The sequence below is a fragment of the Rhodnius prolixus genome, unplaced genomic scaffold (assembly GCF_049639745.1).
Source record: "Rhodnius prolixus isolate KJV_2025 unplaced genomic scaffold, Rpr scaffold_2, whole genome shotgun sequence".
NCBI lineage: Eukaryota > Metazoa > Arthropoda > Insecta > Hemiptera > Reduviidae > Rhodnius > Rhodnius prolixus.
In genome coordinates, this window is record NW_027411592.1 from 2,137,119 (window position 1) to 2,151,260 (window position 14,142).

Below are 14,142 nucleotides of genomic sequence, written 5' to 3' on the forward strand. Positions count from 1 at the left end.
TCACTTCCTCGTCTTCCTTGATGGACCCAGCCCGGGACCGTTCAGGCTGTACCGGGAACACTATGCACTCCGTCATTTTTCCCTCATTTCAGCTGAAGTGTTCCTCTTCCACTTTCTTCTTTTACAAAAATATCGCTGACGGTCTTGTCCACCTTAGTCCAGTTGGACCTCTCGGCTAACATTTTGCCCACGATATTCTCTGGGGTAATGCTCCTCCTATCACCTCCAACTCCAGTTGCAATCTTTCTTGGTCCCATTTCTTACCCTCGAAAAATGTGTGCCGTGCATCGTCCTGAACTTCCTTACAATACACACAGCAAGGACTCTCTACTTTTCTCATGGTGTTCAAATACTTCCTGAAACAGCCATGATCTGTTAGAAACTAAGTCAAGTAGAAATTTACTTGACCATGTTTCCTATCATACCATCCTGCAATCCTAGGAATCAACAATTTTGTCCATGCTGCCTTGCTTACAGGATTCCCATTCTTCTTGCCACTTCTTCAGGGTGTCTCGTCTTGCCTCCATTTTAATTAGTAGTTTAATTTTTATTAGGTTTCATAATAATAGAAATTATAATATTAATAGGAATAATAATAATAGGAATAAAATAATATTATTATTATTAAGGGTAGTTAGTTATTCTGTCAGGTGGTGGGGTTGGACAAGGCTACCCTTCTAAAGTATGACTTAATTTGCAATGTGCAGTTTTGCAAACGAGATAAGGTTAGAGAGCTGAAGCATTGTTATCCTAAAAAAATTTGTTTCCCCTACATAGTTTGCAAGGTTTGGCCAAAAAAATTGAGTTATTCAGGTAAACATTCTGAATACTGTCAGAATACGTAACACTAGCGGCATTACGTGAAATTACGAGAACGTTCATACGGCAAAAACTTAAAATAAAAATCAAGTAATCCAATGTAAATAGGAAAGGTCAGTAGATGTTACTTTAGCTAGTACGGCGCTGGGGGTTATGCTAAACACGACTAGCACGACAGTAATGCGTTACAATCCTTAGTCTATCTTGTTGTCCACATGTTGTCTATAAAATCTGAAGTCTATTTTATTGTACTTCAGTCTGATTTTTTATTTTGAGATTTCACCCTTTTGAGGTCCCCTGAATCCGAAAAAAGATATTTTTTGTTGTATAGTGTAATATAAAACAGTGTGAATAATGTAATTCTATAGTGTAATACACTAGAGAATGTCCCCTCACAGTCAGCAAGTGTAGTTCTAGAGGTAAACATAAGTCCGATTCTCTATACCCCTGATGGTGGATGCAAGTCCGAAACCGTTCAGGGATACAATAAAACATGCGCGCTACGACGGATGTAATCCATCCCCTAACCAAATTTTTAATTGAACATATAAATTCAGCAAACAAAATGTTAACTTCCAAAACAAGGTTAAGATTACGCGTAACAAGGTTAAGTCTACAGTTAAGTTGGCCATGAATTGAAGATAATTATTGTTCTAAGTGACCTACTTTCGGATACGGAAGTTGTTTTTCCTATGACTTTTTTATTTTGAGTGTGTCAGAATCATATTTCTCTTCTGACATATTTTGAATTCAGAATCATCACTGCTTAACAATGTGTGCATTTGAATCAGTGTAACATTAACATTATCACATAAGAGATTTTTTCCAAATTATGACGGCTCCTTAATTGGCCAAGAAATCAATAGATCGTTACATTGTTCGACGAAAAAAGCGCAAGAATCATCCTGCTCTAAACTGCTAAAAGGAAATGTGGTAATGATTAGAAATAAGGGTTGATCTTATGTTGTCAGATCGGGTTTGTGGGTAGCTTGAGTTGAATTCCATCGGGTTGGGTGCGATGCGTTGGGTTTAAACTGCTTGTAGGATACTAGTTTCAGTAAATCCTGTAAATCCTGGCAGATCTTGCCATCTGGTATCAGTACTTATCGACTAACTTCCCTTCTAATTAAAAATAATGTTTTCGTTAATTTCCAACACCTTCACAGTCTGTGCTCTTTAGAGCCGATTACCCATATTTAGTAACTTCAATACAGATTGCGTCATCAGTCGTAAGAATTCCGTTGGGTAAAATTAGCAAAGCGAAAGTGCCAACTTGACTGAACCCTTCTTCTAGTTGCTTAGACTCCAATTCCTTGAAGGGCATTTCTGGGAGAGTTTCCTTTTGATTGGGCTTCCCACTAAATGTTTCCCTCTATGCAGCCATCCTGGGTAATATAAGCACATCCTGCCTCAGCATCTTTCTTTTTGGATCGTTCATCCGCTTTCTCTAGTAAGTCTAAGGATCACTAAAATTGCTAATTTCTCAGTCTTACTAAGTGTAAATTTAATATCTTTAAAGATCTTTTTAACAAAAGGCAAAAGTTTTAAGATAATGCTGGGCTTCTACTAAGTTTCAGTCAATAATTATCTTAAGAAATAAGGTACAGAATCGAGAAAACTGGATGACCGGAAATGCGTCTTGGCAAAGCGATCTAATAAACCTTAGATTCTTGGATAAATCATTTTAGCAGGGTCTCGTAATCAAAGCGGAAATAGAATTAAGAGCTAGCGGATGCTTGGTATTCCACTTTTCAGAGAACTTTGATTTCTTGCTTTAACGTAACTTCCCACAAATATTCCTCTGTTTTAAAATGATCACTAACTTGTTATTTAGTAAAAATTCCATGTTATAAGTCCAATATTAAATTTAGAGCTTTGAGAGTGAGAGAAACAGAAATTCGTGTGATTGATTGCTACCGGATTTCCTGGATATTCCTCTGGCAAACTGATTATATTTGGTTTAGATCATTTAAATATTTTAAAACAATTCTCCATACAAGGGAACTATAATAGATACTGTAGATAGCCTAATAGAATTTGGCGCTCAACGGGTGTGAGGGTCTAGGGATGGACTCAGAAGAGAGGTCATGACCTCCTACATCGTGCCGACACCCACGCCGCCCTCTGACATCCAGCTTGCCTAGGTTTACCTCTCTCTCTTGTTAGGCGTGGGAGGGGGAAAGAAATGGTATAAAACTTTGGATTACAGATTTGCCACCGGAAATACATTTCTCTGGAACCAAAATCTGGAATGAACACTCTCATGACTTCCTCTTATCCCAGTTCACGTAGTTGAATTCTCTTTAAACTGGAATTCACTACAAAAGTGGTGAGCTTCAATATTCTGCTACATGTTTGCTGCAAATTGAGCTCAAAACAACAAACATCGCAGGAGAATCTCAAAAAAAAAAAAAACTGGAAAACAGATTCAGTAAAGAGGCACTTCCGGTTTCTTCGCAAAGCTCAGCTCAAAGCCACAGATCTCAAATTTGAACTTCCTGCGATTGTTTGTTTGTAAGTAATGCTGAGAACTACTTCACAGCAGAGCTCACACATATAGACCAATTTGTAAAATCCCATTTGCATGCAGTAGTGCTGAAAATAGATATTTCCGGTGTAAAATCGGAATTGAAAATGTTTCCACGAACGCAGTACTTCCTCTTTTCTATTGTAAGAGAAAAAGGAAATCGTTTTCTTCTGAAAGATAATTTTTTATTATTTTTATTAATTCAAATACAAAAACTTGATATGATTCTTTTGAATTATAATTGTCAAGAAGAATCACTTAGTAAATCTAAAAGATGTTCATGGAGTTCTAAGCAGATGATTCCACTTATTTTGGACCCTCCCTATATTTTCTTGTGGCTCCCAGTAATGATTCTGTGGCTGGAGTTCATCCAGCTTAGGGTTCAGAACCGCTGCACTGGAGAGGCTTCTGGCGTTCTGCAACTTCGTATTGCTGGAAATCACGTGACAGCTGGGTATGAGTGTGAAAGGATCAAACAACACGTGGAGCCATGATGGATGGAAGACCGGAAACAGTTGAAAAAGGCCACCATCCATCATTAGTCAATCACGTAATTTTAGTACAGTATTATTCCATGAACGAATATGTACTAAGCATTTCCTGCCGGTTTGAACAAGTGTAAAGGTTGAGTTTGGACTCTTTGAAGAAGAAAAACTCGTGTCTTGATGCTGAACATCACCGGGAAGTCTGAAAATCCAACAAGACAGTCGTAAAGGGGTGACTGGACCATCTCCACTAACTTTAATCCCATCTAAACTTGGCCAAACTAATCTAATCTGTTACATTTTTACAATAATGTTCAGAAAACATTATTTCATAATTTTGAAAGTGCCTAGAAAATGGCAGATACGATGTTATTTGAACTTTATTATTTATTTATTTATTATTCTATACAACTAAATTTACTGAGAGAAATAATTAAAAAAAAAATAAAAAATAGAATTAACCAATCACAGGGGAAAATGAAAAAACGTAAGCGTTTTTGTGAAAACCAATTAGAAGCCATGATGGTGTTGGCCTGGCCACGCCTACATTAAAAGTGGCTACGCCCAAAACCAAACAGGCCACACCTACATACACCATTTAGGCCGCGCCTTTACCAATGAAAATCTTTCCGGGACAACCCACATAAAGTGGTGGTCTATATTTTATTTTTTCGTCCTTTACTATTTTCAGGAGGAAATTTTAAGGCAAAAGTGAAATCGTGATAAATTAGAATTTTCTTTTGAAATTCTCATTTAGGAAATTTATTTTGGGCCAGTAATGTAAAAATATCTATTTAAAAAACATGTGCAAATTACAATAGAATGGTCAATTCAAAGATGACAAACACTATTTATAATATAAATTGTATAGTTAGAGATAAGATCAATTGTTATTTATTTTTTTGAAACTTAGTATACTTACTGCTTATACATAGATTTTTTTGAAACTTAGTATATTTACTGCTTATACATAGATCCACAACTTTTATTTGAACTTATTCCAAAGAAATTGATGAGGGATACTTCTGAGAGAAGCAGTGTAAAGATTCCCGTTTAAAGTGCTATTTTTTATCACTATTATTATTATTAGTATAAGTTAGGCTCTACTTTGGGAGGAAATTTAATTTTAAAATAAAGTTTGAAGAAAATCCCTTAAGCGGAAGTACATTATTTATCAAATATATACTTCCGTTTTGCTAAAATGGCTCCTGAGTTATTCTGTAAACTTTGAATTGGTTGAAAAGAGGTTACCTTTCAGTGTAAAGTACGATTTTACAAACTATAATGTTGGCGAACATGGACCCCCATTGGATATAGAATTAGTATGGCTCCAATATTCCAAGAGTTTGCAAGAATTTGACCCCACGCGGTAATTTAGTAACAGAAAGTCGTGTGAGTATGCTCTGCAGAATCTTTTTCAATCATTTTCCGCGACATTATCGATTAATCTGGTTAAACGATTTTTCATTTAACCTCGTTCACTGCAACCAACCCGCCAAGCTCTTTAATTTGAAGTATTTTTTCCCGGGGTTGAAAATTGATTTATGGCGGCAGATCTAAGGAACAGCAGCCGTTATGTCAGAGAGAGACAGAGTGGGGGTAATAACCCGATAAGATGCTGTCGGAGCGCCCACCCACACCCGAACTTATTGGCCCTTCTATAATAGAACAACTTCTAGTTTTCGTTAGATACTGGTCGCACTAAACTTCACAAAATACACGCGCTCAGCGCCATAAACAGGATGCCTCCTCTCATTAGACCCATGTGTACCAACTTAGTTACTAAAATATTTTATTCCCCCTTTCACCATTAGATCTTCCTTACTACTTTAAACTTTAGTAAATGCACTACTTCAACCTACAATCAAAATTAATTAATTAATTTGATATTTTCTTATAATTATCAAATAATTTAAAGATAAATGCTAAACTTCAGTTTAAAGGCCACCCAGCTAAAGGTTAGGCTGGGTTATATAGAATACACGATTAAATGCAAACTTTATAAAAGTGTAAACATTAAGACAAAAATTTTGTACGACATATTTTAATAAAATAGTTGCCAACACTGACAATAGTAGGTAACTTTACTGTTATCTAGCTACTAACTTACTCTAGAATGATGTAGTATCCTTTTAAAGTTATTCGACCTGTTGTGCCCCCAAAAGTGATGAAACAAGGGTGTAATCCCGGGTTATCTAGGGAGAATTACTAGGGCAGAACGGTGGAAGCCGGAAGTTGTAAGCGGCCACCCACTCGCCATTCCCCAGTCACATTGTCCTTCCTAGATATTTTGAAGAATGCGTTCCAAAGAGGGTATATTTTCTTCCAATACCTGGGAACTGATCAGCACTTCCGGGAAACCGCAAATAGACGGGAAGGAAACTTGTAAAATTTACTGAAGAAATCTAAATAACAATTTTTCCATTTTATTGTTAGAAATACAGGAAACTGGTCGCATATGCGTAGCTGCTATTGGAAATGACGTGTAAATTTCACGTCAAGCTTTCTTGAAGAAAGTACTGTTATTTCAGCAATTGAAGAAAGACGGCGATTCTATTAAAGTATCCGTTAAAGTTTGTTTCTCATTTAAAGCCAAGATCTCTGACATAAACAAGTAATATAATGATTAAATACTAATATAGCAGGAAAGAAGTGATTCGTTAGTCCAGCACTGATGGGCGAATTCTCCGACTGGACAGATAACAGATGAATTAAAAGTTTTTATGTCCTAAATGACACGTGCACTATCAGTTCGGCAATTCCTAAAGGTAGACAAGTGCAGGATGCTGAGCTGTATTTTTTGGGTAGCCCGTCTTGGGAGCCCAAAAAGCGAAGCTACGCCATTGCAGAGCGCTCCACTTCTCGCGACAATCACCTTTAGATAATACAATCATAAACATACTGCATGGTCTATTATCGTGCTCCTAGCGACCTATCAAGTAAGCTAATAAATAATGGCGCGAATGAATAACTCTAAATAACAGTGGCGGGAAACCTTCCTGGTTTCTCTGTTTTTGGCACTATAATCGATGTTGATAATCGAGTGGGAGGAGCGAAAAGCCAAGGTTTCCTACACAAATTAACAAGGGTTGCTATTAATTATTTAAACCCCACGACCTGGACTGAGAGATACAACCGGCGAGATAACCGCGCTAACCTAACTGAGATCCAGATAGCATGGATTTTTTATTTCTGAGAAATAAGTAATAGTTACTAGTGTACAATACTACAACACTGTTACATCCGTCCATCGATTGGTTTTACTTCCTCTTTCTTGCTGATTTTCGATGTTGACTTTTCATCAGAAATACACATTTGAGGTCCCAGAAATAAGATGATGTAAAAAAACAAGTCTAAGATTAACATTCGTACCAACTATAATCTCAAATTCTTTCATCAAAATGAAACCTTAAACTAGAAGTTTTCAAACATTTTAGCCCTTCTAAATTGTATATAATAAACGCGATACAACATGCGCACTTTAGAGGAATAATAAATTTAGACAACGGCATCCGGTTTGCGTTTAAAAAAAAAAAATAGAAAGAAAATTGTGGATTTGTTTGAACGATAAAATCGATTCTGTTTGAATAGGGGAATTAACTAGTTTAACGGATATGGGCAACCATTTCCGGCTAATTCGAATCAATGGAATTGGAGAAGGTTTAGGGCTATTGATTCTCTTATCGATAGTATGTGCATCCATGAGGGGGCCGGACGGCAATGAAGTGGGGGCGACATGAACTAGGGTGTGATTAAATTGACACATGATTGTAAACTCTGACCCGCTAACCAGGTCACTGTGTCATACTCATTTCCCTGGCATTTTGGTTGTACACACTAATAAGCCGGCTTTTCCCGTCCGGGAACGTCAAGTACACTTTTTTTTTCTGGACATTCACCTGGTCATCAAACAAGCTTAGTTTAGTTCCAGTTTCATAGAGTGACACTCTTACGGGTCGCCGTTGGCTACGCAGAGATCTCGGAAATTCTTAAAAAAACTAAAATTTCTCTAAGGAAATATTGATTTTAATGGGATTCTGAAAGAGCCAATGGAGTCGCTCTCATTTGTCGTTTAATCAACCCTTATACTTAACTTGAAAGTTGTACGTTTTTGTTAAGGATATATAATCAAAATCATGCAATAACCTACTGCCAGGGCCGGATTTAGTTGAAAAGAGACCCTAGGCTATCCCACTTATGAGGCCCTTTCACCTCCCATTTTTATATTTGTAAATTACATGAGAGATAATAAAATACATCACTACTGTGATATAGTATATCAATATGTTAAATGAAACTTGTTGTTATTGGTACTGTTTTTAGAATAGTGTAATTTTAATTTAGCTAACTATTTGAATGTAGGCCTCTCTTGATCTGGAGGCCCTAGGCTGAAGCCTAGTTAGCCTATAGGAAAATCCGGCCCTGCCTACTGCCATGTTCAGTGTGCAGTTTCAAATAAATTAGTACAAAAGTGGTGAAAAAATTCACGAATTACAAACCTGTTTTTAGAATTTCATTGTGGCTAAGTTTATTAAGCATTTGTAGTAACTTACTACTTATTGTGTACATCAGGGGTCGGCAACCTTTTTCTGTAAAGGGCCGCAAAAGGTTATTGGTTTATTACCGAGGGCCGCAATATATACATGTATATTTCTTTTTATATTTATTTCGGGTTCTTTTGTATTAATTGTTTTTATCTATTTATAATACAGATTATTAATTAAAATGAAATTTATTTACAAATCAACAAAAAAACGGCATTAGTTATTTTTATGAAATTGCTTCATATCTTCCTTCATCATTTTTTCTATTAAAAGCCGGACGAAATAAAAATAATGCGATTCCATTCACATTTATATATCACCATAAAATAAATAACTAGAGAAGAAGCGAAAATCCGCAGCTTCGACGGCGACAACACGCTTTGTTTTGTGTCGGTGTAAAAAGTGGCGTACTAAAAGTCGAGTGATCATACAAAGAAAGAGCGCGGATTACCAATATAAGATTTGAACGCTGAGACAATAATTGTACTAGCGAAAATTACCAAACTTTATGTGACATAAAATTTGAAATATTATTTAGATTTTTATTGTTTTCCGTTTTGTGCCGCGGGCCGCAGGAAGATGTTAAAAGGGCCGCAAGCGGCCCGCGGGCCTCACGTTGCCGACCCCTGGTGTACATCCTCAAATGATTCGTTAGGCATTTTACACTGTCCATCGGGCTTAGTTACATTCCTTGGCTGATTCAATCTTGAATATTTTTCCAGCCTCGCACCATCTCTATCACAGTTTTACCATCATTTAATAGCAACTGAAACGAGTTCATATGAATGAAAGAGAGTAAGTGTTTATTGCTGTAATGGTATTACATTCTACTTCTGTTATGTAGTTCACGTAAATACAGACCACTTCATAAAATCCTTTAATTGCCACGTGATCCCCATCAAATTGTTTATTCCTGTGAAAACTAATAATCAATAAACTGTACGATCGTTTCACGTAACACTGTGTGGAGGTTACAATCGAATGCAGTGTTTACATAATTATGTATTTTCGTAACATGTTAATTTCAAAGAGTTTATAACCTTCCCAGCTGCAGGTTGGAAAGCTTGCACTGTTTACATTTAAGAAGATGGACTGAATGCTAATCTGTTTTTTGTTGCAAATTGTTACAGACAGGCCGTGAGACTACACCAGACCTTGCTACCAGTCCCAGAAGACAGCCGAATCATAAGCAACCTCCACCCATGGTTATACAGCCTGACTTTAGGAAGGTAAACTCACTAAATATGCAATCAACAAATCATCTTTTTCTTTTAAAAAAAATTCTCTTATTGAAAAGTGTACGTATACTGTTTATTGATTCTTTTGTATTTTCTCTTTTAAACTCTAGGTGAGCGGTATATCATCTGAAATTTTCCGTCAGATAGAATCAATAGAAAATGAAGTCAGTCCGACAGTACTGGACGGCCGGGGAGAGATGTTGGTACGTCTGTTGGACACTAAGAGTCTGGGACAGGCGGCCGCAAATGCAGCAAGACCCTGGCTGGCCTTGCAGGTAAACTAACTTTCTAGTATCTACTATTTTATGCATCTGCCGCTTACCTATTGCTTGCATCGCACAGGTGCTCTGAGTGCAACAAACATATTTTGAGAACTCTCTTCTTCTGTTGACATACAAGTTATAACCTTCCCAAGTTTCTCAGTGCTGCAATAGTAATAGTCACAGGAGAAATTAACAAAAAATAAGGATTAGAAAAAGATAAACAAAGAGGGAGCGAGCCAAACGGATCTATTATAACATTCCTCAGGATAACATTCCTGAGCTCAGGGCACATGCAAGCCTCAAAGCCACCTGTGAGGTGCTCCAGTGGTGTTCCAGGAAAATTTTAAAACAGGAAGAAAGTAGCATACCTAAGCATTTCTTTTTTTTCAACATCTGTCGATATTAGCACTGCTGGCCTCCAGTCAGTGTCATTACAGACCATACTGCCCATTATCGAACAGTGAGTTGAAAGAAGCTCCTAAGAAGAGAAAATCTAAGCTTAGGCAGCTGGATTCGAACCCGGGACCTCCGCTTTAGAATCCAGTTTCTGCTGAGCTAATTCCTTTTTCCACCAAATTCCCTTTTAATTCATTAAATTGATAATTAATTTTGTTAACAGCAAGATTCTAAACACCAAATACGATTGGTTGAGATAGTAAAACGGCCTGGCCAAACTCTAGGTTTGTATATTAGAGAAGGAAATGGTGTGGATCGAAGCGATGGAGTGTTCATTTCAAGAATAGCCCTGGAATCGTCCGTCTATAATAGTGGCTGTCTTAAGGTAAACCCTTAAAGCTTATTTAAATTCAATTTTTTACCTTTTATAGTATAGATCTGATCACATCATCATGTTGACAGGTAGGAGATGAAATCCTAGCGGTGAACATGGTAGATGTTACACGAATGTCGTTGGACGATGTTGTGATCATCATGTCTATACCTCGACGTTTGATTTTGGTGACAAGGGAAGGTGCTTCTTGTCCTGTGGGCGTGCAGAGTCAGTCGCATCATAAACCTCTGCCAGTGGTCGTCATGAAGGGGCAGATTGGCTCCAGGTATATATTTTAATTCTACTTCAATACGTAAAGTCGTTGAATTGAAATTACGGAGGAAACTCACTCTTGTTCTAGTCTGAAAAAAAGCTAGAAATTTAGCAGATTTCCCACATAACCTTCCTTTATTTCACTCGTAGCGTATTAATGAAACTGAGGTTCTCCATCCAATACTAATAGACGCGGACAGGAAGGGTATTCGGCATTTCCTACACCGTAGATGTTTCTGACAAGATGATCATGTTGTTCAGCAATCTGAAGCCTGCTAGAAATAGGCTCGGCGCCGTATAGAAAGCAGCCAATCTGAAGCCTTTTTTTTACACTCTCCCATCATTTCCACTTCATTGTTAATGTTTCTAAGCCGAAATACTCTTTACAATTTCTTGCAACAAAAAAGTAATGCAAGAAAAGCAAATAAATAAAATAAAAAAATACAGAAAAATTCTTATGGCTTAAAAACTATTCCACTAACAAGTCTCCAAACTAATTTAGATATTATTTTTGACCAACTGCGTGCGCATGAAATAATTTCTCGTAGAATACCTGGGCGGTTTTCTCTTTCTATGGAACCTGGTGAAAATTTGCCAGTTCTTCGGGCCCTCCACGCTGTCGGCGATGTCCTGAAATCCCAGTTGAGGTAAGCTACTTGGTTATCCTGTTCAAGGTAGTTGTATTGGCAGGGTGGTATCCTCCTATCTTCCTTTGGTGAAGAAATAAACATCTGGCCTACAGCCGTGAGTGGTAACAGTCCTTCTTCCTTGAGCGACATTCGAACACAACTGCATTTCTCCCCTCTACCGCCGCGCTCTCTAGTTCCCTTTTCCAAAATTTGATTTTCCCCCACTGAACATCGGGGCTTCCAGCAATCCTAAAGGACTTCTATTCACTAAATATTCTTTTACAAAATAAGCAATCATCCCCTCCTCTCTCTCTCTGTACTTCACTACGTTTCTCACCATTGTTACATTTAAATCTTTTTTCCCAAAGTTTTCTTTTTTCAAATAAAAATAAAGTATAATTAATCAAACCTTATTACCATTTATATTTCCCGCATTATATTCGGGAAATAACGATAAACTGGAGATTATAAAGAAAAATAGACAAAAATAAAATCAAACAGTGATGATAATGGAAATAGCAGAACAGCTACAAAAGCATTGATTCAGTTTCCTTACTTTGGTTAAGATATTTATTCTATTTTAGTTTTGTTTTTCTGTATTGAGATAGCTGGAAAAAAAATGCTTGTTAGCTCTTTGTACATTGCAGTAGTATAAATTGAGTTTTCTCTTGATCCCTGATTATCTGTTTCCACAGCTTCTCTGTTTGTGTTTTCTTTATCTTATGTTTTATCTTTCTTTTATTTATTTATTTTTTTTAAGGTACGAATTTAGCAAGTATTGTTCTAATAACAGGCCATTTTGATAAGGACTTGTTTGGGTATGAAGTAAATTAAGTAAGTGTATATAAGTTTTATTTGAAATGGGTGATTTGGTGATGGTGAAATGTACAATTTTTCAGTTCGTTTAATTTACACATCAATTTAAGATTAAGAGAAGTGTTGATTGTTGAAGATTGTTCATTTTTATAATATGATAAAAGATAAGCATAATATCTGCAGCCAAATTAGTCAGACAACCTAAAACTCCACATCTTTCCACTAAAAATCTCAATTTACTTTTTTGTATAATCTTCAACTTTAGAAGTTTATGAAGCTTCTCAAACAAAGAAAAAGTCCACTTATGGATACAACTGTTGGTGATGTGGTTCCATGCATCCACTGGCTGGCAGCGCTTGATACTTCTTATTTTTAAATTGATAAATAATTTTTTTGTGTTTTGTTTTCTGTTGCATACAGAGAAACCTCACCAAGTCCATGCAGAACCCAGCCTCAAGATGAGCCACCGACCCAACAACCTCTACGTCACTCCAGCAGTCGTTCCAGACTGGAATCCTCCAGATCTGACATAGCCTTAGCACTGGCCGACAATGATTACTCGTCTTCATCTAGGCATTATTTAATACCGCAGTCACAGTCACAGCAGGTTTGATATTCAAGTTTCTAGTTAAACTATAATAAGATTTCGAGCGCGTGTTTGCTGGCAACGTTATTTCCTTGAGTCAAGATAAAGATTCTTGTCGCTGATTGAATCAGAGTTGAGCAAAATTTCTAATAAATTAGCTATTATTTGGACATAATTTTTGGATGAAATAAATTTTGCCCAACTCTGGATTGAATTTGGGATTTAATTCTGGATTGATTCTAGATTGGTCTCTAGACCTCTTTGAACGATATCCAAAGGACATCCATTTCTAATCTCTGTTCTGTTGCGAATAGATTGACCGCAGCAGCTGGCTCTACCAACCACCTCCTCCTCCAGTAGTCACCGAACAGCCCAAATCCCAATACTACCAAAACCAATACGACAAAGTCTACCCAAAGACGTTAGAATCGTTGGCTGAGAAGGTGAGTGCAGAACAGGTCAGAAAATTCACGCACATTTTTCCATTTATTTATTTTTCTCTTTTTAATAATTTTCTTTCTTTTCTACTTTTCTATTTGGCCACTTTATCGAATGCATTTAGCACGCTTAGTTTTGGAAGGTTTTCTTTCTCTATTTTAATCTAGTTGCTATATTTCCTTTTTATTACATAGGTAATTTGAGCTCTCCAAAGAGAGTAAAATAGAAATGCCCCTAGAGATCCACTCTATTATTATATTAACGTAGCAATGATGTGTCTTATCTTTCCATTTTTATCCACTTATTAGACTATTGGCTTCTTTAACAGAAAATATTTTGAGCCATAACAAGTGATTTCTTTATTTATTGCATGCTATATAGTTAAACATTGTTATGAGAGCACGTTATTACTTTTTTTCTCGATATTTCATACTTAACTAATTATGTTTATCTTCCCAGATTATTCACTCTCTACCACGTTAAGAGGATTTATTTAGCAAGAATTTGAGCTGTTTTTGCTTTCTTAGATTCTAATATTCTTTCAAAATTTGGTTCTGTAACTAATTAGTAAATATGTTGGGGCACACAGTTTGCCGAGGCATTTAGTTTATATGATTGAGACGGCAACCCCTTAGGCACACTGAGGCATTTAGTCTAACATATATGATCAAGACGGCAGCTCTTAAGCACACTGAGGCATTTAGTTAGTTTACATGATCGAGACGGGAGCCCTTAGGCACACTGAGGCATTTAGT

General features: G+C 36.7%; 1 protein-coding gene across 6 annotated transcripts in view; it reads left to right on the forward strand.

Annotated features, from left to right (window-relative positions):
• Nucleotides 1-14,142, forward strand: part of LOC141450208 (rho GTPase-activating protein 100F-like) — a 75,051-nt gene that overhangs the window by 34,976 nt on the left and 25,933 nt on the right. For 5 of the 6 annotated variants that reach the window (XM_074120396.1, XM_074120399.1, XM_074120398.1 and 2 more), the window contains 6 exons: nucleotides 9,506-9,604; nucleotides 9,724-9,888; nucleotides 10,496-10,657; nucleotides 10,735-10,931; nucleotides 12,784-12,970; nucleotides 13,264-13,407. In XM_074120396.1, the coding sequence (XP_073976497.1) occupies nucleotides 9,506-9,604; nucleotides 9,724-9,888; nucleotides 10,496-10,657; nucleotides 10,735-10,931; nucleotides 12,784-12,970; nucleotides 13,264-13,407 (954 nt within the window). The remainder of the gene's footprint in view (nucleotides 1-9,505; nucleotides 9,605-9,723; nucleotides 9,889-10,495; nucleotides 10,658-10,734; nucleotides 10,932-12,783; nucleotides 12,971-13,263; nucleotides 13,408-14,142) is intronic. The other variant, XM_074120395.1, reaches the window with a different exon arrangement.